At 51.1% G+C, this 24,269-nt stretch overlaps 1 protein-coding gene across 3 annotated transcripts in view; it reads left to right on the top strand.

The window, feature by feature from the left end:
* The window catches only part of NRG2 (neuregulin 2), a 185,288-nt gene that overhangs the window by 138,060 nt on the left and 22,959 nt on the right, over positions 1–24,269 (top strand). For all 3 annotated transcript variants that reach the window (XM_039252712.1, XM_039252713.1, XM_039252715.1), the window contains exons 2-3: positions 10,075–10,246; positions 15,571–15,689. In XM_039252712.1, the coding sequence (XP_039108643.1) occupies positions 10,075–10,246; positions 15,571–15,689 (291 nt within the window). The remainder of the gene's footprint in view (positions 1–10,074; positions 10,247–15,570; positions 15,690–24,269) is intronic.

Raw genomic sequence — 24,269 nt, 5'->3', positions numbered from 1 at the left:
TGGTTTACAGATGAGTCAGCTGAGGCCCAGAGGGGCTAAACTGCTCGCCTAAGGGCCAAAGCTGGAAAATCAGGAGATGGGGACAAAGAGCCGAACTACAGTTTTCCCAGCTGCCACTCTTTCCTCAGTTGCTGTGCTGCTTCCTCTGTCCCTTCTCTGGGCCTACTCTGGGTGCCTGTGGCCTGTGCCCCAAGTACTGGTAAGAACCCAGGGAGACTGCGTGTCTGTTCTGAGCACCACATGCTGTCCCGGCAATGGGCACTTCTGTCCTGTGACCCTGTGCTGTGTCTCACAGACATAGGTGACATCCCTTCACTCCCGCATCTCTGCTGCTCATGTCCTCGCATCTCAACCCTGAGACTACTCACAGGACTGCAGCTCGTACTTGCCTGACTCCAGGGCTGAGCATCTCTGGCTCGCCAGGGCCGCAAGAAAGCCAGCATTTCTGCCACAGTGCCTGGCTCTTGGCGGGGGGGCTGGGGTGGCCATCGCGGTGGCCCTGGTGGGCCAACCAGGCCTGTTTTTGCCCTGCACTCACACATTATGGTTGGGTGTCAGTGGATGGGCGCTCCTGGATGGGCAGGAGAAGCTGAGGCAGGAACCGTTGGTTCTATCGGTACTAGAGCTTCCAGATATTGTCTCCTGCTCCTCCTTCCTCTCCCTTTCCTCCTCACCCACCCTCTTGGAACAGGGTCTGCCTCCCCTCTTAGCTCCCATCCCCAGCTGGCCCTGACCTTCTTCTCTCTACCTCATAGCTGAGGTGCCAGGCACCTGGCCTGTAGAGCTGAAAGCCCATCAGGTCTGGGCTGACTCTCACTGATGCAGGGAAATGGTCTTCTGGGACACTCTGCCCCCCGCCAGTCTCAGGGGAGCCCTACACAGGAGGCAGAATGCAGGAGCCGTGTTGTCTTGGTCAGCACCATATCCCTGATGCCGGGGGCCGGACACTTCATCGGGATTGTCGGAACTGGAGATCTGTTGGACAGTGTGAGGATAGGGCAGGACAAGCCCAGGCACCAGGCTTGGGCCTGGTTGGCTAAGGAAATGCAGCTCAGGAAAGGGGCCTGGCGTGGTGCGCACTCCCTTTGGGAGGCCTGGCCCATGAGTGTGCATGGCTCTTCTGCAGGCCACAGGGAGGATACCCAGCTGCCCGTTTCACAGAGCAAGCCCTCGGTGCCCACTTCAACCGCCTGTGTTTTTAGTTGTTCTTTTCTTTCTCATTTGAACTTGGAGTCTGTAATTAACCTCCAATAGGCTGCAGTCACTTTATGGGTAGGGGAAGGGTGGGGAGGGGGCCAGCCCGCAGCCCGCCTGCAGCATGGCAGTGGGAGACTTTGATGCCAGGCCGGCTGGCCGCATTGTCTCCAGGTGTTGCCCTGCAAAGGGGACTGCTCAGCCTTAGTCATGAAGTGAGGGTCATTAACCCTTTTAAGAGTCCGCTGTCCCTGCCCTCTTGTTCCTGGGAGGGAGGCCGGGCCAGGTCTTCCTGGGCTGGGCTGCCTGGCCCTGTCCTGGGCGTCTGTCTTGCTTTCAGATCTCAGCGGGCTCCGCACCCACCGCCCACTGCTGAGAGGAATGAGGTCAAGCTGCTGGCAGCAGTGGTACCTCCTGGCCTCGGGGCTGGGATGTGGGAAAGGCGCTGGCCTGGTTGTTCCTGCTGTTGTTATCTTTGCTGAGATGCTTGGTGGGGATTCCCTCGCTGACACCTATGGGCCAGATGCCCTGGTGTGGCATCAGGCAACGAGGGAGCAGAAGCCACCCGACACCCCGTGTGTGGCCCAGCTCGTGGCCACTGTGAAGCTCTGTCCTAAGGTTTGACAGGACCCATCCTGAAGGGGAATCTTTTCGTGGCAACCTGGGTCATCCTCGGGAGATCTCCCTCTTATTGTTATAAAGCTGCCAAAGGAGACCTCCCCAAACCCCTCCACCCCCAGAGAGCACTAGTCTTGCTGCTCAGGCAGGCACTATGCCAGGAGGAAAGGGGCTGGAGGAAATAACTTCACAAGAAGCATGGTAGCTCAGCAGAGAGGGCTTGGTTTGAGGAGGAGACGCTATGTGAGGAAAAGGAGGGCTGCCCCTCACCAAGGGCCACCTAGGCCATCAGCTTGCTTCCTGCCCTTCCGCCTGTGGGGAAAGAGCAGCCACGGGGAAGCAGGGTATCAGTGACCATCATAGGACCCCCTTCTGGCGCACACAGATCTCCCTCTCTCCTCTTCTACCTGATGTCTCTCATCTGCTCACTCTCTTATGTGCTGGGGAGGCCTTTGAGAGTCCCTTCTCTGTGGGGGGGGGGGGGGACACAGACCCTCAGGACCGTGACACCTCCTTTTGGCTACAAAGCTGAATTTATAGAGAAGTTTACTGCAGTATTGTTAATATTACCAGAATGTTCGAGACAACCCATTCAACTCATCTGAACAACGAGACATTGTACAGCCATTAAAATGATTGAGATTTGTAGTCCTAGATTTGGGGAAGTGTTTTTACAATAGATTCACCAAAGAGTAGGATATAAAATATTTTAGAAAAGTCTGGCAAGAGATATTTGAAAATGGCAACGGTGGTTTTATTCCCTGGGGGTAACTGAATGGATTTAAATGTGCTTTTCTTTCACTTACTTGCATTGTGTAATTTTTCTACAACAGATAAGTATTTCTTAAGTAACAATAACAGAGAGGGACAAACTAAACTCCTTGAGGGGTGGGAGGGGTGACTCCGACGTGGCTAGATCATTTCTGTCGGGAACAGAGCACAGAACCTGGCACACAGTAGGCACTCAGTAAACACAAGTCAGCCGACTCAGGGGCGAGTGCCTGCCCACAGGGTCGCTCCAGCTCTCACTCTAACAAATCCTACCCATCCCATGAAGCCTGTTCCTTTGCTTGTTTTAGCTCTGGCCCCAAGATACTCTTGCGACATAGTACCGTGATCTCCATACCTTACACTAGCAATGCATTATGGACCCTGGACCATAACATAGACCCCGACAATACTGGACCCAGTGCAGAGAGGGTGCTCAGGCAGGAGTCAGAGCTGGTCTGGTCATGTCTGAGACGCTGGAAGCCCTACCTCCAAGTCTGAGGTGTCAACAGCCACTTAACCTTGTCCCGAGTGTCCCCAGAGGGTTGGTACTGGATCCAAGGGCTGGAAGCCACAGTGGGAGAAGCGGTGGTAGCTCACGTAGAATGACCTTAGGGACACCTGGGTGGCTCTCTCAGTTAAGTGTCTGACTTCAGCCAGGTCATGATCTCACTGTTCGAGAGTTTGAGCCCCATGTCAGGCTCTTGGCTGTCAGCACAGAGCCTACTTCAGATCCTCTTGCCTTGCAATCTCTTTGCCCCTCCCCTGCTCATTTCTCTCTCTCTCTCTCTCTCTCTCTCTCAATAAATGAATAAACATTAAAAGAAAAAAAAAAAAAAGAATGACCTTAAAATGTACAAAGTAAGATCAGGTCATTCCCTGACTTGTAAGCCTCTGATTTCTTCCCAGAGAAAGAAATCACATCCAGAGAACAAATCTGCGCCATCTCAGGGACATTGTCCCAACTCTTCCCTGTGGACTAGTGGGCTCTGGGCCCAGGAAGTGAGGGGGCAGAGGTCCTCTGTCTATTGTTCCGAGTGCCACCTCGAGGGTCTTTTTCCTGCACCGGAGCCACTTCCCCTCCCCTCCAAGGAACTTGCCTGACACAAAAAACTCAGCCTGTTCTCAGGGTCATATTCCCTTTCAAAATGCGCATCTTTGGCTTTCAGAGAGCTGTGAACTAAGACTTCTGTGAGCAGGGACCAGAGCCAGACACTGTTAGGGCAGGAGGCATGGTTTTTAGTATCTCAGATGAGCCTTGGGAGGAACTATCCATAAATGTAAAAGACGACCCTTTGTGAAGAACATGGCATATTTCAAATGGATGGTTTTTATTTTGTCATCCTTCAGGCCAGGGCTGTCAAATAGGAATATAATGCAATCCAAAGGTAGAATTTAAAATCTTCTAGTAGGAACACAAGAGGTAAAAACAAAACAAAAAACAAATGCAGACTTCTCACCCTAGCTCACACAGCCTCACATGGGTCACTGGGCCTACCTCTCCAGGCTTCCCTCATACTACCCCTTCCTTCCAGAATCTTCCGGCCACATGGGCCTCTTTCAGCCCTTAAACTCACCAAGCTCATTCCCTCCTTGAGGACTTCATCTAGCTGCATATTGCTGTCTTACAGTCCCTATTGATTATTTGCTGTTGTCTATCCTCCTCCCCACTAAAACTTAGGTACTCACTAAAAGCAGGAATCTTATCTGTCTTGTTCACTAGTATCTACTCAGGGCCCAGAACAGTGCCTGGCATATGGTAGGTTGAATGAATGAATGAAGCAATGAATGAGGAACAAGTGAACTAGATGGGATTATTCTGAAGGGAGTAGACGATCAAGAAGTAACTATCACGTCACACACAATTTTCACTAGAGTGGGCTCCTTGTGATCTTAAGTGCAGTCCTGGGTTTTCAGTGGTGGCAGGGAATGCCTTTGGAGCCTCCAGTCCCTCAGGCCCCCTAAATTGGGGTTATGCCTGCTGTTTTGGGAGTCAGTCTCTACATAACTATGCCCTCTCCAACACCACTGTTAGCAGTGGCCCCTGGCCCAGTGCGTGCTATTGTGTCAGGACTCATGCTGGGAAACAAGGTAGTAGAGCCACCACCATTTCCTCTCACCAGGTGTCACCCCCGTCCGCACCCTGGCTCGCTAAAGGGTGGGGGAAGACAAGAGGCCCCCTGTCTCAGAACTTTCAGAAAGGTCAACACTCCCCATGTAGTGGGGGGAGGCACCCTGAAACTTTTTTTTAATAGTTTATTGTCAAGTTGGTTTCTATATAACGCCCAGTGCTCATCCCAACAACTGCCCTCCTCCATGCCCATCTCTCCCCTTCCCCTCTCCCCAACCCACATCAGTCCTCAGTTTGTTCTCAACATTCAAAAGTCTCTCATGGTTTGCCTCCCTCCCTCTTCCTCTCCTATTTCCCCCCTTCTTCTCCCCCACGGTTCTTGGTTAAGTTCCTCCTAATCCTACTATACGTGCAAACATATGTATGTGTCCTTCTCTGCCTGACTTATTTCGCTCAGCATAACACCCTCAAGGTGCATCCATGTTGCTACACATGGCCAGATTTCATTCTTTCTCATTGCCATGTAGTATTCCATTGTATAGATAAACCACATCTTCTTGATCCATTCTTCCGTGGATGGACACTTAGGCTCTTTCCATGTTTTGGCTATTGTTGAGAGTGCTGCTGTGAACATTGGGGTCCATGTGCCCCTATGCATCAGCACTCCTGTATCCCTTGGGTAAATTCCTAGTGGTGCTTTTGCTGGGTCATAGGGGAGTTCTACTGTTAATTCTTTGAGGAACCTCCACACTGTTTTCCAGAGGGGCTGCACCAGTTTACATTCCCACCAACAGTGTTGGAGGGAGGCACCATGGAACTTGAGAAGAGCTCTCTGCATCCCCAGTGCACGAGAAGGAAGAGGCTAGTTGGAGGTCACCAAGTAACCAAGAGATGGTTAGATCACTCGGTGTCAACCTAACTTTAAAGGAAAGCCACCTGTGAAGATGTTTTTAGTTTGGCTCCAGTCATTGTGCTATATACTTACAAGATGTGCACTTTCCTTTATGTTGTATATATTTTTAAATATATATATTCAGGGGTGCCTGGGTGGCTCAGTCGGTTAAGCAGCTGACTCTTGATTTTGGCTCAGGTCATGATCTCATGGTTCATGAGTTTGAGCCCTGCATCAGGCTCAGCACTGACAGAGCCTGCTTAGGACTCTCTCTCCCTCTCTTTTTGCCCCTCCCCTACTCTCTCCCAAAATAAATAAATATTAGGGAAAAAATAAATACATTCAGAATATCTAGGGTATGTTCCAAGCACCTACATAATTTTTGAAGCTTCCTGTGTGGTTCTCAGTAGCATCTAAGATTAAGAACTCTTGATAAGGAGGGACGAGGGACCCCAGAGCAAGCTGATGAAGGAGCGTGTGGTGTAGGTAAGGGGCAATGATGCTGAGGCAGGACTTCTATCTTACTCAGAATAATGAATGTTCCAGAAAGTCCAAGAGACTGATGGGTTGATACACATAAAACCTCTGGGTGTCACAAACAAACAAACAAGCAAACAAACCCAGCATTTAAAAATGTAAGTAGCAGTAATTGGGAAAAAAATTATATAGCTAAAGGTTAATAGCCTTACTATTTATATAAAACTCTTACAGATCAAAAAGAAGAAGAGCACCCATTAGAAAAACAGAGTACAGACATGAACAGGCAATTTGAAAAGAAGAAATACAATGAGCCAATACATTTATGAAAAGTGGTCAGCCTCACTAGGAATCAAATATATGCAAAGTAAAACAACAAAGAGACGTTATCTTTTGCCTAGCTAATTGGCGAAGATTAAATAGATGATAATACCTCATGTTACTGAGGGTGTGGAAAAAACAGGCACTGTCATTCACTGGTGGGAGTGCAAATTGGTGCAACCTTTCCAGAAGGCAATTTGGCAACGTTTAAGGATGAGGAAGATCGCATACCCTTTTGATGCAGCAATTCCACTTTTAAGAAGATTGCCTTAGGAAATTATGTGGATAGTAAGAAAGAAACAATAATAGCTAACCTTTGTTCCCTGTTCTGTGCAAGCCAGGCTTTACATGCATTGTCTCATATGATCCTTACAGCTATCATCCCCTGAGGTAGGAGCTGTTATTATCACCCGTATTTCACGAATTAGGAAACTGAGGTACAAAAGGATTAGGCCAATGACCTAAGGACACAGAGCTAGGAAATAGCAAAGGTCTGAGTCAGGAGCCACCCTGCGTATCCAGCAGTATGCGCTGGGTGTGTGCAAAGGATGAGCACTGCATGCATGGATGGACACACTGGATATACACACTGAGTGAGGATGTTCCTCTGGTCCTGCTTATAATGGGAGAGTGGTGCGGAGGAGAGGAAACATGCTGCATACCCCAGGATAGGATTTAGTTGTAGAAATGATGATACACCTATACAGGAATAGTATGCAATCATGAAAAATGAGAAAATGTGTGTAAATACTAGGGTTTGTATAAAATGCATAAAACGTCTCTGAAATGATATAAATAGAACTGATAAAATTGGTTGCCTCCTGGGGCGCCAGGGTGGCTCAGTAGGTTAAGCGTCTGACTTCGGCTCAGGTTCATGGGGTTCATGGGTTCGAGCCCCGCGTTAGGCTCTGTGCTGACAGGTAGCTCAGAGCCTGGAGCCTGTTTCAAATTCTGTATCTTCCTCTCTCTCTGACCCTCCCCTGCTCGCTCGCTCGCTCGCTCTCTCTCTCTCAGAAATAAATAAAACATTAAAAAAAATTTTTTTTAATTGTTTGCCTCCTGCAAAGAAAGACAGCTGTGTGGCTGTGCTCAGAAGTTAGAGGGCGACTTGTTTTTTTGTTTTGTTTTATTTCGTTTTTATTTGAGAGAGAGAGAATGTGAGGTGGGAAGAGTGGCAGAGGGAGAAAGAATTCTTCTTTTTAAATGTTTATTTCTTTATTTTGAGAGAGAGAGAGAGAATGAGCAGAGAAGAGACAGAGAGAAAGAGGAAGGAGAGAATCCCACGCAGTCTCCACACTGCCAGTGCAGAGCTTGATATGAGGCTCAAATCCATGAACCAGGAGATCACGACTTGAGCCAAAACCAAGAGTCAGATGCTTATCCAACTGAGTCACCCAGGTGCCCCAGAGGGAGACTTGTTTTTTAAACCATAGACCCTTTTACACTTCTTGAATTATGTGAAGATTTTGTTAAAATATGAATATATCTATTAAAATATATACATATAAGTTATGTTTAGAGCTATTCTGAATAACTTTATTTCTTTGAAATGCTACTAAGGGTTCTGAGAAAAAGAATTCTAAGACCCTTAGTTGGAGAATCATACCGAAGTTAATGATACTTCTTTAACCGTGTTTACCCACTTGTTCCCCAAACATGTTTGATCATGGAACCCTTTTCTTAAGTAATACCTATTATCATCTCTCTGGATATTCATGTCCTATAGAATTCAGTTTGGAAAATGTTATTATTAATAATTAATGCCAATGGGCGCCTGGCTGGCTCAGTTGGAGCATGGAGCTGTTGATCTCAAGATGGTGAGTTCAAGCCCCACGTTGGGTGTGGAGCCTACTTAAAATAAATAAACAAACAGGGGCGCCTGGATGGCTCAGTTGGTTAAGCGTCTCACTCTTGAGTTTGGCTCAGGTCATGACCTCACAGACCCGGAGACTGAGACTCGCCTCCAGCTCTGCACTGACAGCACGGCGCCTCTCCCCCTCCCCTGCGTGTACTCGATCTTTCTCAGAATAAATAAATAAACATGAAAAAAAATTTAAATAGACAAAGTATTAAAAAATAATTAATGCCAAGCTGAAAAGCTTACATTTGTTTTATTAAATAAAAGAATCGTGTTACTGATGCAGATCCCATTTATTTACAATGCGTGTGTATGTAGGTATATTTTACTTCTGAGGACCAGGATGACAAATAATTGTTTGCTTCTTTTATCCATCTATATCGTCAAATTTTCCAGGATGAACAAAATCATTTCACAAGCACTATTTTTTTTGAGTCCATGTCATATAGTATTTGAGGCTTCAGGAGTCCTTTCTCACTCTTCTCTCCCTACTCGCATCTACCCCGCCTCCAAGCAGCAGCTCAGGGATAGGCTCAAGGGGAGAACCACCCTCTATAGCCAGGCCCCCTTGGCCACCTTCATCCAGAGCCAGCCTAGACCCCTCTATCCCCTGACAACTCCCTAGTCCCAGCAGACCATCGCTTCTGCTGTGGAAGGATTTCAATGAGGTCCTCCTTCCCCCAAAAGAGACACAGGCTGCAAAGCAGACGCCACGCTGCTACAAGCCTGACCGGTTGCAAACCCAGACACATGGGCTCCGGTGCCAGTTCTGTAGCTGCCTGGCTGTGTGACCTTGGTCAAGTTTCTTAACCTCCCTGAGTCTCATCTTCACTGTCAGCAAGGACACTTGCCTTACCAAGCTCAGGGACCAAACGAGAGCATGCATGAGGGCATTGTGTAACCTATAAGGGCTGTCCTGATGGAAATTATTACAAACCGCAGCAGGGAGCATGGGCTTGCCCTTACCTTCCTGAGAACACAGTACTTTTTCCTTTTTTTTTTTTTTGGCTGTTGTTGGCTGGTGAGGGGGAGGGGAACAAGGAGATGAAGCATGGGAAAGTAGGCATGTGGAAATAGAATTATGTGCAAGAAAAATGGGAGCTTGACATGTGCAGGCCTGCAGCGCCAGGTGGGCCTGTGCCCCCCTGTGTAGCTCCAAGCTTTGTCACCCAGAGAGCTACTCCACTTGACCCATTCAAGTTAGCCCACCCTTCGGACCGCATGTGGTTCTCCTAAGCCACAGTGCTCACTCTGTCTGGTCCACCTCCTATCCTACCCCCTCTGGCCCCTTAGCATTCCTCAGCCCTTAGCTAAGTTAGCTCTTCCCCCAGCCTGGACTGGGGTCCCTCCTATCAGTTTTAGTAACTTCAGGCCTCCGTGAACCATGCTATGACATTAATGCCAGATTACAGCTCTCCTGCCAGTCTGAACTTCCTGAGGGCAGGAGCTGTGTCTGTCATCTTGGTCCGCCTATGTCCTCTAGGCCCAGCCTAGGCCCTGGGGTCCCGGACACCAGTTAGAGCCTGCGCACTGAAATCAAGGGAACCTGGGTTCGAATCCCGGTTCACCCTGAGGAAGTGACTTCACCATTCGGAGCCTCAGTTTTCCCCATCCATGAAGGGGTTTAATTACTGCACTGAGTTCATGGGGTTATTTCCCTAAGCTAATGTATATATAACTCCTAGTACCGTTCCAGGTATGAAGGAATGAAAGCCCACAGGCAGTAGCCACATTGACATCATGGCAGGCCCTCTGTGAATGCTTATTGAATTGAACTGGCAAATGACGCCAGGAGGGATGGCTACCTCCTCAGGACAGTGGCACTTCCCTACCCCCTCTGCCACCATGCTCACCTCCCTGCCTTGTGCCCCACAGCCACCCGGCCCAAGCTGAAGAAGATGAAGAGCCAGACGGGACAGGTGGGTGAGAAGCAATCACTGAAGTGTGAGGCAGCAGCGGGCAACCCTCAGCCCTCCTATCGTTGGTTCAAGGACGGCAAGGAGCTCAACCGCAGCCGGGACATTCGCATCAAGTACGGCAACGGCAGGTGAGAAAAAAGACTCTGTCCACCGGGCTGCCCTTCCTCCTCCCTGAAAAGGAGGGACGCTTCTGGTCCCTCTTCCTGGCCACACCCACTCGCTCCTTGCAGCTCTGGGTTATGTTGGCCCAGTGTTGTGCAGACTGTAGATGCTTAATGAAGGTCTCTGGATGCTTGAAAGTAATTGGATGATTAAATTCAGCTCTGCATGTGGAGGTTAACACTTCTCAAAGCATCTTCCACACATCCAAAAGCCCACATCTGGCCATCTTTGGTGAAAGACTGACTCCAGGGTGCATCTGGAGGTCATGAGTGATGGCTTCCACCGTCCTCTCCCTACTGCCAACTCTCACATCACCTCCCTTCTGAAAGCTTTCCCTCCACATCGCTGCCCTTCTCCCTCCTCCAGCTGTTGCCCATCCTGCTTCTCCTCTCCACCATCATGTAGAGTCAGTCTCATGTCCACTGACTCCACCCTGTCGTCCTCCATGACTCTTTGCCCTCCTGGAGTCTGTCTTGTAAACACACCCCCACTCTGCCTGTGGCTGCGGCTCTCGAGAGACCTGGCGACCTCAGAGCCTCCAAGCCCCGTGCCTCCAGGCCTCTCTGTGCCCACTGGCACGGGCCCCCCCTCCTGGTCCTTCCGTGCCTCTGACCACTCTCTCAGTCACCATCAGTGCTGGAAGCTTCCTGTCTCAGGGGCTTCCCTCCTCTCCACCTGTGGGTGATTTCACCCTCTGAGCTGATAACGCAGTAAGGACTCTTTTTTTTATACTGAGTTCCAGATCCACGTGGCCAGTGAAACACTACCACCCCTGAGCTACCTACAGACAGCTCTGATCCTATGCCCCAGTGTAGCCTCTCCCCCTTGCCCTCTCTGGCCCTGCTCGCCCTCTTGTGCCCTCCTCGCAGCTGTGGCAGAAGTAGACTGCCTGCTGCTTGGCACCAGCCCCCATACCCCCTCCAGCAGGAGACACCCTGCTCCGTGCCCTGCACGTTTCTTAGCTGCTCTCCTGCCTCTGGCCTCTTGTCCTCCGAGGTCCCACTCTCGGCCATCCCCACCTTTCCTGTGCCACAGACCTGTTTGTGAGTTCATCTCTGCATCTAACATGTGCATATCGAACACCAGCTCTGTGCCAGGCACTCTACTCTGCCAGAGGCTGGATGTACGCTGGTGATTGAACTGGACACGGTCCCTACCTTTATAGAGCCTCTAGTCTAGCTTTCAATACAGAATGTGGTAAAGGCCTCCACCGTTTCTCTGGAAAAAATGTGTCTTATCCACCCAGTTTTGCTTACAGTTCTAGAGATCCGCTGACCCCTGTGACCCTGGCAGGGGATGATCTTTCTAACATGGACACATATCCGATCACTCATTTACTTGATAGGCCTTGAGAGCCTGCTGTATGCCAGCCTCAACTGGGGCCTCAGGGCCCTTCCGGCTCCTCTCTTCCTTACCTCTAAGTCATTGCAATGCTGTTCCCTAACACCTCAGTGCTCCTGATCCTGGCCTTTCCTTTCATGACCCTGGACTTGGACCCAGGCTATGCTGGCAGCTCCCCACCCCCCACCTAGTCCCTGGCAAAGTTCTCCAGGTCCAGATTAAATGTCATATCCTCTGGGACACCTTCCTGAACCCTCCAGGCAGCTCTCATGGTCTCTTCTCATGGTGCCTTAGACACGGTTTCATTTCTTTTTGGTGGGGGTGGGGTGGGGGTGGGGAGGTTTGGGGGGTCTCTCTTTCCCTCTACCATGAGAGAGCCTCAGAGGCTAGATGCCACCCATGTATACCCTTCTGCCCTGTACAGCCTGGCAGAGGACATCCACATTGAGTGTTGCATTGACGAGAACCTGGCAGGCCTAGATGTCCTCTCCTGGGTACAGGGTGACACTAGCACTGGACAAGACACCCTTTGGGTTGACCTAGACTTTGAGCAAGTTACTGTCCTGGTCAAGCCTCAGTTTCTTTTAAGTTTATTTTGAGAGCAAGAGCGTGCGTGCGTGTGCGTGCATGAGTCGGGGAGGGGCAGAGAAATTGGGGGAGAGAGAATCTCAAGCAGGCTCTGCACTGTCAGTGTACAGCCTGATGCGGGGCTCGAACCCACAAACTGAGAGACCATGACCTGAGCCAAAGTCAGATGCTTAACAACTGAGTCACCCAGGCACCCCAAGCCTTATCTAACAAATGGGTTACCCAGTCCAGAAACAGCGTGTGGTCAGGTCTTTCAGTCCAGGGTATTGGGGACCCCTAAAGAGCCTGAGGTGTGCCTCCTGCCCTCTTTCTATTAGGGCCATGTCCCATTTGCTGCCTTCCTAAAACTTCCTCGCTCAACCTAGCCTGTGCCTGGGCTCCCAGCAGTGAGTTGATGGGGTGAAGACAGTGAGCCGTGATAGAGAACTGCCACTTCCACACACACACTTCACCTGGCACAGGGGCCAGGGACAGGAGCAGGAGTCTCCTCTCTGGCAGAATCTTCTCTTTCCTTCTGCCCACACTACAGCTTGCTCTTTGGTCATCCCAGCATGCCTTCTGCCAGGCCACACTCGCTCTTGAAATGACCGTTGATCCACAGCAGCCCCCTCCCCAGTGGGTGCTGCCTGTCTCTGAGGCCGCCACACTGAGTTGTCTCACCCAAGCCTTCCTGTGCCAGAAGAAAACAAGCCCCCCCCGCCAGCCCTGGGCGCAGGGCCCTCCCTTGCCAAGCTGTGTGTTCCCTTATTTATGAGGGGCAAGCCGGAACAGGCCCCTCAGGCAGGCAGCAGGAGGTAGGCACTGAGGAAAATGTGCGGCTGCCCAGATCCTGTCCCTGCCAGCAGAAAACTGGCTGAGGAAGGAGGGGAGGGGCATCCATCGCAGGGGCAGGCCTGGGTCAGTGTGGCGAGCGGGCACCAGGCCTACCAGGAAGGTGGGGGAGAATCTTAACTCCTCGGGGCTTCTTCAGAGAATTAGGAACGAGAAGAGAATGTAGTGGCCCCTGCTCCTCCCAGGCTGAGAGAACCATACATACAGCCCATACCCTTTAGCTCTGACCCCAGCGTCTCTTATGAAAGTCTGGGCCCCTCTCCCCGGAACTGATGAGATCTTCACAGAGCTGATAAAGTAAGGTATCTGCAGCCAGGAAACCCAGGGATCACTGTTTCTGTCCACTTGCCTCTTTCCAGTTCCTCCAAGGAGAGGGCCTCTCCCTGAGCCCTGGACCTACTTTCTGAAGGTCTCACATACCTCATGCGGGAAGGCCTTCCTTCCATTTCCAGCTTTTATCTCACCAGGTATCTGTGAACCTAACTCCACCTTTCTTTCCTGTGACATGGGATGTGGTGTCAGGGAAGCCCCTTTGAATTCAGCGGTGGGTGAGAGGGAGATTCTGGCTCTGTGCCCTCTACACCTTAACCCTGTGAGCCTTGAGTAGTCACCTGCTCTCCTCACCCAGTGTCAGGGAAGTGTGGCCCAGAAGAGAGAGAAGCCTGGTCCTGGGGCAGCTGGGCTTTGTGGTATCTAATTAGGCTGGAGCCAGGAAGGAGATGCTGTTTTAGCCAGAGGGGCTTCCAGGGCTCTGTTTAATGAAGAGAACAAACTTGAATTGACAGAAGAGGATTGGAGGCAGACACCACTGCCAAGGAGACAGAGACTGGCTTGAGCTGGGAAGTGCTGGAGGGATGGGGTGGGGGGGCGGGGGGGCGGGGTGCAGCCAGGCAGCTGTCGCCGCAACATCGGTGAGGACATCACCACAGCAACAGGGCCTGCTGACCAGTCAGCCTCATGGACCCTCATCTGGGGATCTTAGAGTGAGGAGGTCTGAGAACAGACCCCCTCTGGAGGCAGAGGTGAGGCCAGGAAACGGGTTCTCAGAGCACAGCCCCAGTGGGGATGACGGTCAGTTTGCCACCTCCACCCGTGGCCCGGCCTCGCTCCCCTGTCCTTCCCTCAGGAGCTTTCATGCTCTGGTTTTCATCCCTGGGCTTAGGGCAGTGACAGCTGTACTGCCCTACCTCCTGTTCCGCCAGCCCTCCAACACACAACACACATTCTGGGAATCTGCTGTTTTAATTTGGGACTAAAAAGGGGAGGAGGTTACATCATGTAAAGAAATTTTCATGCTACTTCTTGTTTCCCCCTGGGGGCCAGGCTGGGGTACTAGGCTTTATCCAGAGCTCAGACAGGCCCCTGAAGAGCACTGTGGCAGAGGGAGGGATGGGAGGTATGAACAGACCCTGCAGAGCTCAGGCGCCCGGGGGCAGGTGCAGAGAAGCCCTGGGAAGGAAGGAGAGGTTTGGCAGGGTCTTCAGAAGGAAGAGGAGAACCAGGGCCCGGTGCCCTGGAGTCACACACAGCACGGAGTCCCTGCCCAGGCCTGGCCCCACAACTCTCAGCATGCAGGGACTGGGTGCAAAGCCCTTCACAGAGGGGGCTAGCCCCAGCCTTGGGCTCTGGGAAATAGTCCATGAGCCACTGAGGGGCCCGTGTCCCCACTGATTCCCATTCTTCGCTCACCTCTTTTTTCACCTTGCCAGGTGCCTTTGGACAAGTCCAAAAGCCCCTCCTAGGACTCAGTTTTCCCATCTGCATTGCCCTGTCCACTTTCAGGTTAGCCATGAGGGACAAGTCAGGCCACTAGGATTAGGATCGATTTGTCCTCTTGATGTATCCAAGCTTTAAGCACACAGAAGCTTTATTAAACTGACGAATGAATGAATGAATGAATGAATGAATGAATGAAGCAAGCTAAAGCCCCTGGGAGAGGCCCCAGAGCACCCCTGGTGGCAGGGCTAATGTGAAGACAGGGGGAGCCATGGGTTGGGACCTGGAGGCCGGGCACAGTTGCCATGGAAACCTGTTAGATCAGGGGCCTGCCCAGGTGCCTGGGAACAGGTCTTCCATATCTAGAGTGACAGGCTGCCACTTGTAAGGGAAGGCTGCGGTAAACGGTGAGCCACTGGCTGCTCTGCTTTGAGGGAAACACTGGGACTGGGAGGAGGGACACCAAAAGGAGAGGAGAAAGGTAGCCACGTGACTTCCTTAGGAGACCCCACTTTTCTCCCCCAGAAAAGGTTACAAAGAAGGTCTGGCCCTAAAAAAGCAGACATGAGGGTTCACAGATTTAGAACCTATGCGCAGCCACTAGCTCTCTACCCTGTGTTCTCCTGAGCCCTTAGGTCCCCCTCCAACTCAGGGGACTCAGCATTCTACCTGGAGCTCAGAATCTACTTCCCACCCACCCTGCACAGCCGCTGTGGCTCTTCGGGGAGAGGTGACCGCTGGGTGACCGCTGGGAAGCCACAGCCCGCCACGGCCTTGGCTCACGTCTCTCCCCCCTTATCCCCTCCCTAACCAGAAAGAACTCACGACTACAGTTCAACAAGGTGAAGGTGGAGGACGCCGGGGAGTATGTCTGCGAGGCTGAGAACATCCTGGGGAAGGACACGGTCCGGGGCCGGCTCCACGTCAACAGCGGTAGGTGGTCCCCCAACAAGAGGAGGGGTCCTACGAGTGTTTGGTGGGGCGGGCCAGTTGCCCCCCAGCCCTCAGGAGGCCTGCACATGATAAATCTTGCACTTGACTCCCCTCCCTTCTGCTGCTGCCCTATCAATTCCCAAGATCTGGGCCGATTCAGAGAAATGCAGTCAAAGCATAAATGTTTAGCTTTGTTATCTGGGCCTGGAAGAGCCGCCAGCTCTCATTTTAAATATCCTGAAAACTAAATATTTTGAAATCAAGAGGTGGGGGTGGGGGAAAGATATTTTTAGAAGGCAATTATGGGAGGCTGGGCTGCCAGGAGAAGGGCTCCGGGGAGAGGCAGGCCCCGGGTGTGTGGGAGCTGACTGAGTGTTGCTCTGCTGGGCACCCTAGTGCAGGCCCCCATCTCGGCGGGGGGCCATGGCCAGGAGACTGGGGTGTGTTGGCCCCTGCCGGCGGCCTCTTTTCAGGGACTGCAGAGCCTCCTCCAACAGGTGGGCCTCTCCCTTAAAACCATACGAGGTCCGGGCGCCTCAGTGGCTCAATCGGTTAAGAGTCCAACTTCAGCTCAGGTCATGATCTCATGGTTCGTAAGTTCAAGCCCAGTGTTGGGCTCTTAGCTCAGAGCCTAGAGCCTGCTTCGGATTCTGTGTCTCCCTCTCTCTCCCCCTTCCCACTCATACTCTGTCTCTTTCTCAAAAATAACCATTAAAAAATTTTTAAAACATGCAAATTCAAGATCCCGCAGCACTCAGGGCACCTTTAGCTTCCCGCCTCCGCCATGCAGCTCCCGTGTCAGCATGCAGACAGCCTGGTTTCCCTTGACTGGAAATTGGCCAGAGCTGCCTGTCCTCAGGCCGCACGCTTCCACTCTAGCCTGGGAAGTAACTCCAAACCACACAGATCTCTGTCCTCTTCCCACACGCAGAGCATAATATCGCTTGGCTACCTGGGCATTTGGGTTTGTTTCCCGTCCTGTCCCTGCCCATCAAATCCTGTGTCTGCCTTCACCTGCCGGTACTTCCACCAGACAGCCCTCCGGTGCTCCCTAAACCCAGCAGTATCAGGAGAACGCGGAATGTCCCCTGCCCTGAGAACCTCCGAGAAAAACCTGCTGCAGACCCTGTCTGTCCCGTGTTGTGAGGGATCCTCCTATTTTCCCAGCCTCTCAGGCTCCTCGTCTCCCTTGCCACTATAGCTTATAGTTCCAAGTCTCCTAGTCCTGGTCCGTCTTCTTTCTGGATCTTTCTCATGCCTGTAGCTCCCATTCCAACCCTGCCTCAGAGGCAACCCAGTTGCAGTTTCATCTTGATTCGCCTAAACCAGAGCAGTAGCCTCTTAAAGTGCTTTCACCATGCCATGCCCCTACCCCATGGTGCCACAGAACAAGGGCTTTGTCCCATAACCCAGCTCACGCCATTGGCCCAAACGATCTTTCCAGCCCTGTGTCAGTCCCTTACAGTCCATTCATATTCCTCCTCTCATGCCATCTCTGCCAGGCTACCATCCTCCCTGACCCCTTCATCCCACCACAGCGTCCCCCCCAACTCAGGCCTCTCTCCCAGGCCACTTCTCAGCCAGCTGTGGTCTTGTGTATTTCCTGAATTCTATTAGGTCATTTTTCAAATCTCACACTGTTGCTCAACTTTTTGTGCAAGTGTGACCTCCACCGTGGAACGATGAGCCACGAGTGGGGAGAGCAGGGATGGTGCCTTCTTCCCAGGAGTTCCAGTAAGAGCTACTGTTTACTGAGAGCTGCTCCATTCCACATTCCACACTGTATCTGGAGCCCTGACAAGCCCATGGTGTCTTTTGAAGCTCAAAGTGGTTGAATATTCTACCCCAAGTCTAATGGATGGTTAGTGAGACCTCTATACAATGTAAAAGTAGTTAGCAAACACGGAGACCCTGAGCTCCGTGGGGCTATGCTAGCCTAACTGCCATTCTAACCTTAGGGCCTAACACAGTGCCTGGCTTATAATAGGCACCTGGTATAATATAGAAAATGACTTATAATCTGCTCTGAGGCCTTTACTGACTCCCACATGCCCCAGTAGAGGTAGCTGCTCCCCCCATTCCTCCCAACCTGTCCCAAGCCCAGGAAAATGGCCCCTGCTAGGTGTCCAGCACCTGTCACCTCAAGCCATAGTGGGCAGACATTCCTAGATCGACTTTGGGCTTTATGTTTCTTGTTTAATTATTCAAGATTTTCTTGGTTAGAACTGACAAGAACCCAGCTTAAAACTACCTTAAGGAATTGATTTATTGGTTTATAAAGCTGGGAAATTCAGAGGTAGATCTGATAGAATCCAAGTACTCAGAGTAAGGTTCAGGACTCTCTCTCCCACTAAAAGTGATCCTCATTCTCTTCTACTGCAAAATGGGCTTCTCCCATGTTTGGGGAAGAAGAGGCCATGGTCTCAGACAGCTCCAGGCTGACATCAACCTGGCCTCCTGCCCAGAGAAAAAGAGATAGCTTTGTCTCTTCATCCACTCATATGATCACAAGGATGGATGCCAACTGACCCTGCTTAATTCATGTGCCCTGCTTGGCCCAGTCACTGTGCTCAGGGGATGGGGTGGCATCCTTGCCAGGCTCCTGTACATACAAAGTCTGAGTGATGGCCCTGGCAGAACTACACAGGGGCACTTTCCTAGACGGGTGCCGGTTAGTAGAGTAAGGGGAAGGGCTGCCATGCGGAAAACCACGGTAGCGCCCTCCCTCCTGTGCTGGGTTTGGGGGTCTGAGGCTGTAGACCATTTACGACCCTTCAGGTAAGCTGCAGCCCCCCCCACACACAGGGGCTCCTGTCAGCCCTTAGTGGCCCGTGTTCTCATCAGTGAGGGAAGAAGGCATGTGGAGGTTTGGACTGGGCCCTGTCAGTTTCCCACAGGGCTCCAGACCCCTCCCTCCCTCCAGCCCAGCAGGAGAGCGGCAGGGCAGAGTGGCAGAGGGCTTTGGTGAGCTCTGTCTTCGGAGCTCTGCCATCCACACTGGGAGAGTTCCTCCACCTCATTTATCTTCCATTTCCCCATCTGAAGTGGAGCCAGAGGATCTCTAGACCCCTGCCCTGCAAAATTCTGGGATGCTGAGCTTGATGTCAGGATAGACATCCTGTGCACCTAGCCACCACTGCGCACAGGCACGCATGCACGCACACGCGCGTGCACGCATACACACAGGCACACACACACCGTCTTCTGTTGCTGTGTTCAACTCATGGCAGACCCCTACCCTTGACACAGGGCAGTGAACAGGGCCCCTGCAGGGGATCCAGAGGATCCCTGTGGGGGCATTTCCACAGGCAGAGATGCCCAGGCTCCTTGTTTACCCATGGAGCACAGAAGACCTGCAGCAACCTCACCCTGGGGAGGAGGTGGAGGGCGGGTAGCGGGCAGCTGTGCCTGCCCCCCCTGTGACTCATCCCAAGGTGGGTTGGCTTGGCCCGCCCAGGCCCCAGGGAAGCCAGGGCTAAAGGGTGGAGTGGCCGGAAGAGGGCACAGGAGGGCGGCAAAGAACAGGGGGTGCTCACAGGGCATCACCACGACTCTTGGCTCCCTGCTTTGGGTTCCTGCAGAGCTTGAGGCTTCTTCCTCAAATTAGAGCAGAGCCTTCTTGCAGTCAAAGCTCGGCCAGCTCACAAGAGACTGCCTTCCGGGTTGCCCCAGAGGAGGAGGAGTCAGCAAGGAGTGTGTGATGCTTTTAATAAAACAATCAGCTTGGTCCGACCCATCTCTGAGTTAGAGAAACCAGCTGTCTCATCCCCAGCTGAAAGAGATCTTTGGAATACCCCAGGGGCTGCTCCAGTCCCAGGATATCGATCTGGGCCTAGCTTTGCCCCAGACGGCAGGCAGGTTTGACCTTGGGTGTCACAAGACCATGGGAGCCCTAGAGAGGGAAGTCCCTTACAGGGGGTGCTTAGAAAGGCTGGCTGTTTAATCATACACATACACACACCTGCTCTTTCGCTCACATATTCATAAAGCTTTACTCAGAAAGACCCTGCTGTAAGTTCCGGGAGGTCATAATCTTGGCTCCTAGCCAAGCCCCTCAAAGTTCCTGGCAGGAAGCTAAAACCCAAATTCAGAGCACAGGCTGGTTCTAACACACAGAAAAGAGAAGCAATTTTATGCACAGGGAAGGGAGCATGCTGAGCAAGTGAGAGGGAGCCTTGAGAGAGCAATATCACTTGATCTGGGCCTTGAAAGACAAGAGATTTCTCCATGAGCGGTGGTAAAGAGTGCTGGCAGCAGCAACAGCAGCCAGGAGACAATCTCATCCCCAGCAACTCCCCTCTTGGCCCTTCCCTTTTCAATGCCTCAATAAGTTCACGCCCACCAAGAAATTAATGGCTGATAGAGACCTCCTGGGTTTACCCTTACAGGCATTTTCAATTTTAGTTCCAATATAGTTAGTGTGCATTAGTTTCAGGTGCGTAACAGTGATTCAACAATTCTTTGCCTTACTCTGTGCTCACCACAAATGTTCTCTTCATACCCTGCACCTGTTTCACCCATCCCGCACCCACTCCCCCCTCTGGCAACCACTAGTTTGTTCTCTATATTTGTCTTTTTTTCACTTGTCTCTTTTTTCTTTATTCGTCTTTTTTCTTTATTCCTTTGTTTCTTGAATCCTGCATATGAGTGAAATCATGTTGTGTAGGTCTTTCTCTGACTTATTTCTCTTTGCATTGTACCCTCTAGATCCATCCAAGTTGCAAATGTTGAGATTCCATTCTTTTTATGGCTGAGTAATATTCCATTACATATCTATATACCACATCTTTTCTATCCCTTCATCCATAGATGGATACTTGAGTTGCTTCTATATCTTGGCTATTATAAATTATGCTGCAATAAACCTCATGCACATATCTTTTTGAATTAGTGTTTCCATATTCTTTGGGCAGATACCCAGTAGTGGGATTATTGGAGCTTATGCTAATTCTGTTTTTAATTTTTTAAGGAATCTCCACATTGTTTTCCACAGTGCCTGTTCCAGTTTGCATTCCCAACAACAGTGTGACAGCCGTTTTCTCCACAGCCTCGCCAACACTTGCTGTTTCTTATATTTGTGATTTTAGCCATTCTTCCAGGCATTTCTTTTGAGAGAGAGAAAGAGAGCATACGAGCTGGGAAGGGACAGAAGGAGAAAGAGAATCTTAAGCAGGCTGCACGCTCAGTGCAGAGCCTGACACAGAACTCGATCCCACGACCCTGGGATCATGACCTAAGCCAGAATCAAGAGTCTGACACCCAACCAACTAAGCCACCCAGGCTCCTCCTCCAGATATTTTTAAATAAAAAAATTTTAGGTATAATTTACATACCATAAAATTCATCCTTTTAAAATATACAATTTAGTGGCTTTTAGTATATTCACATACACATACACATATTAAGGTGAAGGTTGAATAACCATCATCACTAATTATCACCCCCTAAACCCATTAGTATGCACTCCCCAATCCTACATCCCTCACCTTCTGACAACCACAAATCTATTTTCTGCTTCTACAGATTTACCTATTCTGGACATTTCATATAAATAGAATCATATAAATACATGGATGGCCTTTTGTGACCGGTTTCTTCCATTTAACATCATGTTTTTGAGGTTCATTCATATTGTAACCTGTATCAGTACTTCTTTCCTTTTCGTGGCTGAATATTCCATTATATGGATATAACATCTTTTGTTTATCCATTAATCATTTTGGGTTGTTGGGTCATCTGGGGTGTTTCCCCATTTGGGCCTTTATGCATAATGCTGCTAGAACATTCATGAACAGTTTTTGTGTGGACATAGGTTTTTAATTATTTTGGGTATCTATAAGTGCAATTGCCCGGTCATATGGTAACTCTAGGTATAATTTTTTGAGGACCTGCCAGACTGTGTTCTAAAGCAGCTGCACCATTTTAAATTCCCGCCAGCAATGTAGAGAGATTCGAATTTCTTCATATCTTCACCGCTATGTGCTATTGTCCATTTTTTTATGATAGCCATCCTAGTGGGTGTGAAGTGGTATCTCACTGTGGTTTGATTTTATTTCCCCTGGTGACCGCCAGGAATATTTGCACTTAATAGGAGATAATGCTTAGTCTATGGAAAAGCACTCATCATCAGGCCACGTTGACCAGCCTAGCTCCTGGGGTGGTAGTAGAAGCCACCTTACTCTGAAGAATCAGATGTCCGTTTGCGCATAACAAGTATTTGTAAATATTTGTTAGGCACCCCATTGTGTGCCAAGCACTAAGCTCAACATTGGAGTTCACTGGTGAACGAGACAGACATGGACCCTGCCCAGATGGTTCTTACATTTGGAGCTAATCATTTAATTCTGTTAGAATAAGTACTATAAGTGCAAGTGTATGCAGCTAAGAGAAAGAGTAAGGGAGGAGCCTGGGCAGTAAGGGAGGAGTCTCTGAGACCGACATTTTGAAAGGCCTGGACAGGAAGACACCTGGCTGATTAGAGGAGCTGGACTAGGCCAGTATAGTATGAATATACTCTAAGAGAGGGATAGGACATGAAGTGGGGGAGGTGGAGTACCCAGATTAGACCTGGGGGGAGGTTGGGAGACTTTATTCTAAGTGTAAATGGAAGCCATTGAAAGGTTTTGATCATGAAAGTGATCGGCCACTTTCACATATTTTAAAGATCACTTTGAGCAATGAAGCAAAAAAGGTGAGAGATGAAGGCAGAGTGAGAGTAGAAAGACCTGTGAGGAGGCTGCTCTGGTCATCCAAGAAAGAGACCATGGAGGCCTGGACTGGGGACCAGTAGGGACACATGGACAGAGGCTCATGAGGATGTACAAAGGCAGCCTCAGTATAGATGGATGGGAATAATAAAGGAGGAAAAGAAACCAAAGATGCCCTCCAGGTCTTTGGTTTGTGCTGCTCACAGCAAGCCTGGGGGAGCAAGGGTCTGGGCCGATGATAAGGAGCCCCTCCTGGGGAGGCGAGGAACCATCCCCGTGGGGGCATCAAGGGGGCAGCCGGACTCTCCAACGTGGAGTCCGTATGTCATCTTCACTTCCCCAAACACGGGAGAACACAGTGGAGAAACACAGATATGCTGACCATGGAGCCCAGACCAGTGGCCTTGGGAGTGCGTGTGTGCTGGAACAGCACAAGTGCACATCTTCAGTGTGGAAATTCTCCTGGCGTGAGCCTTCCCCCCCAGCAGCGCTGGGCTGCGGCGACTTGGGAAGGCCCTGCCAGCAGAGCAGGTGGCCTCAAGTTACTTCTGAGGGGGAGAGGCCTGTGCTCATTCTACCCCCCAATCCCCTCTGTGACTGGCTCCCCCACTGCCCACCCTTTTTGCCTTTCTGGGCCCTGATCCTAGCCCCCACGTTGACACGGTTCCGGCAGCCCCGGCCGTGCATCCCAGCTGAGGCCTCATCTTGCTTCAAGAGCTGTCCTCCTCCTCCCAAGGCCTCCGTAAACACTGACACGCATGTGGACAGCTGTGTCCCCGCCACCATCCTCGCTGCTGTCCACTGCTCACTCAGGACAGCACTGGGCAGTCTCTGCCACCCACCGCTTCAGAGGGAATCAAGCTGACCCGACACTCCTCTGCCTCAGTCAGCGGGGGCCCTGGTCCATACCGTGTTTGCATTCGTCTGCTGATGTCACGCCTACGTGCTGACATGCTCTTCCACAAGGGACTGGCTGGCTGGTGAAGAGCCTCGACCAGGCATCAGGAGCCCTGAGGCCTTGTCACAACGCACACAATGGCTCTCGACAGGCATTCCCCTGCTCTTCGTCTTCCCTTCTCCTTGACAATATAACTGAAGGGCAGGGCAACCTCTGGTGTCCCTTAGAGCAACAGATTTTATATGTCACAGGCAAGGTCACCTCAGCTGTTTTCTCTCCTCTGTCCCTCTCTCGGTTCTCTGGGTCTCCCTGACCCAGAGTGGGTAGAGACCAGCAGAGGCCTCCTGTCCCTGCCAGCGCGCAAGTCCCTGCTGAGTGTGGGTTGTGGGTTGGTGGGAGACCTCCTCAGGGGTGGGGCTCAGGGAGGCCAGAGCAGCAGCAGGCATGGTGAGGAGGGGAAGGTGGGAGCCGGCCCTGCCCGCCGGGTTTTATCAGCAAGTTCCTCAGACATATACAGAGGCAGAGCTGTGTATACACTCACGGTCCCCGCGCTCCATCTGTCTCCCACATGTCTAAACACTGAGGGCGCCAAGTGCCTGCCCTCCTCCTCCTCCTCTCAACCCCATCACCACGGGGAGGGGGCGGGGAGGGACTGGGTACCCATGAGGAGACAGGAGCACCTCAGGAGGCTGCTGCTGCTGCTGCTGCTGCTGGGTGGGAGCGAGAGACCCTCGGAGCCCTGGAGGCTGAGGGACTAGCCAATCTGGATACACAGCCTCCAGAGTTATCTTACAGATGAAAACATCTGGGGCAAAGCTTTTCACTTGAAACCAGGTTTCTGGATGGCATCCCATGGGTGAGCAGAACTTAGTTATGTTCATGTACCAAATGAATCTGATCAATCAGATATGCAGGCTGGGTCAGCAGCCTTAAAGCCCAGCCTCACTCTCTCCCAGTTTTGACATCCCAGCCATC

Source organism: Hyaena hyaena, unplaced genomic scaffold (assembly GCF_003009895.1).
Source record: "Hyaena hyaena isolate Hyena2069 unplaced genomic scaffold, ASM300989v1 scaffold_426, whole genome shotgun sequence".
Lineage (NCBI taxonomy): Eukaryota > Metazoa > Chordata > Mammalia > Carnivora > Hyaenidae > Hyaena > Hyaena hyaena.
This window is presented reverse-complemented; position numbering and strand designations above follow the sequence as displayed.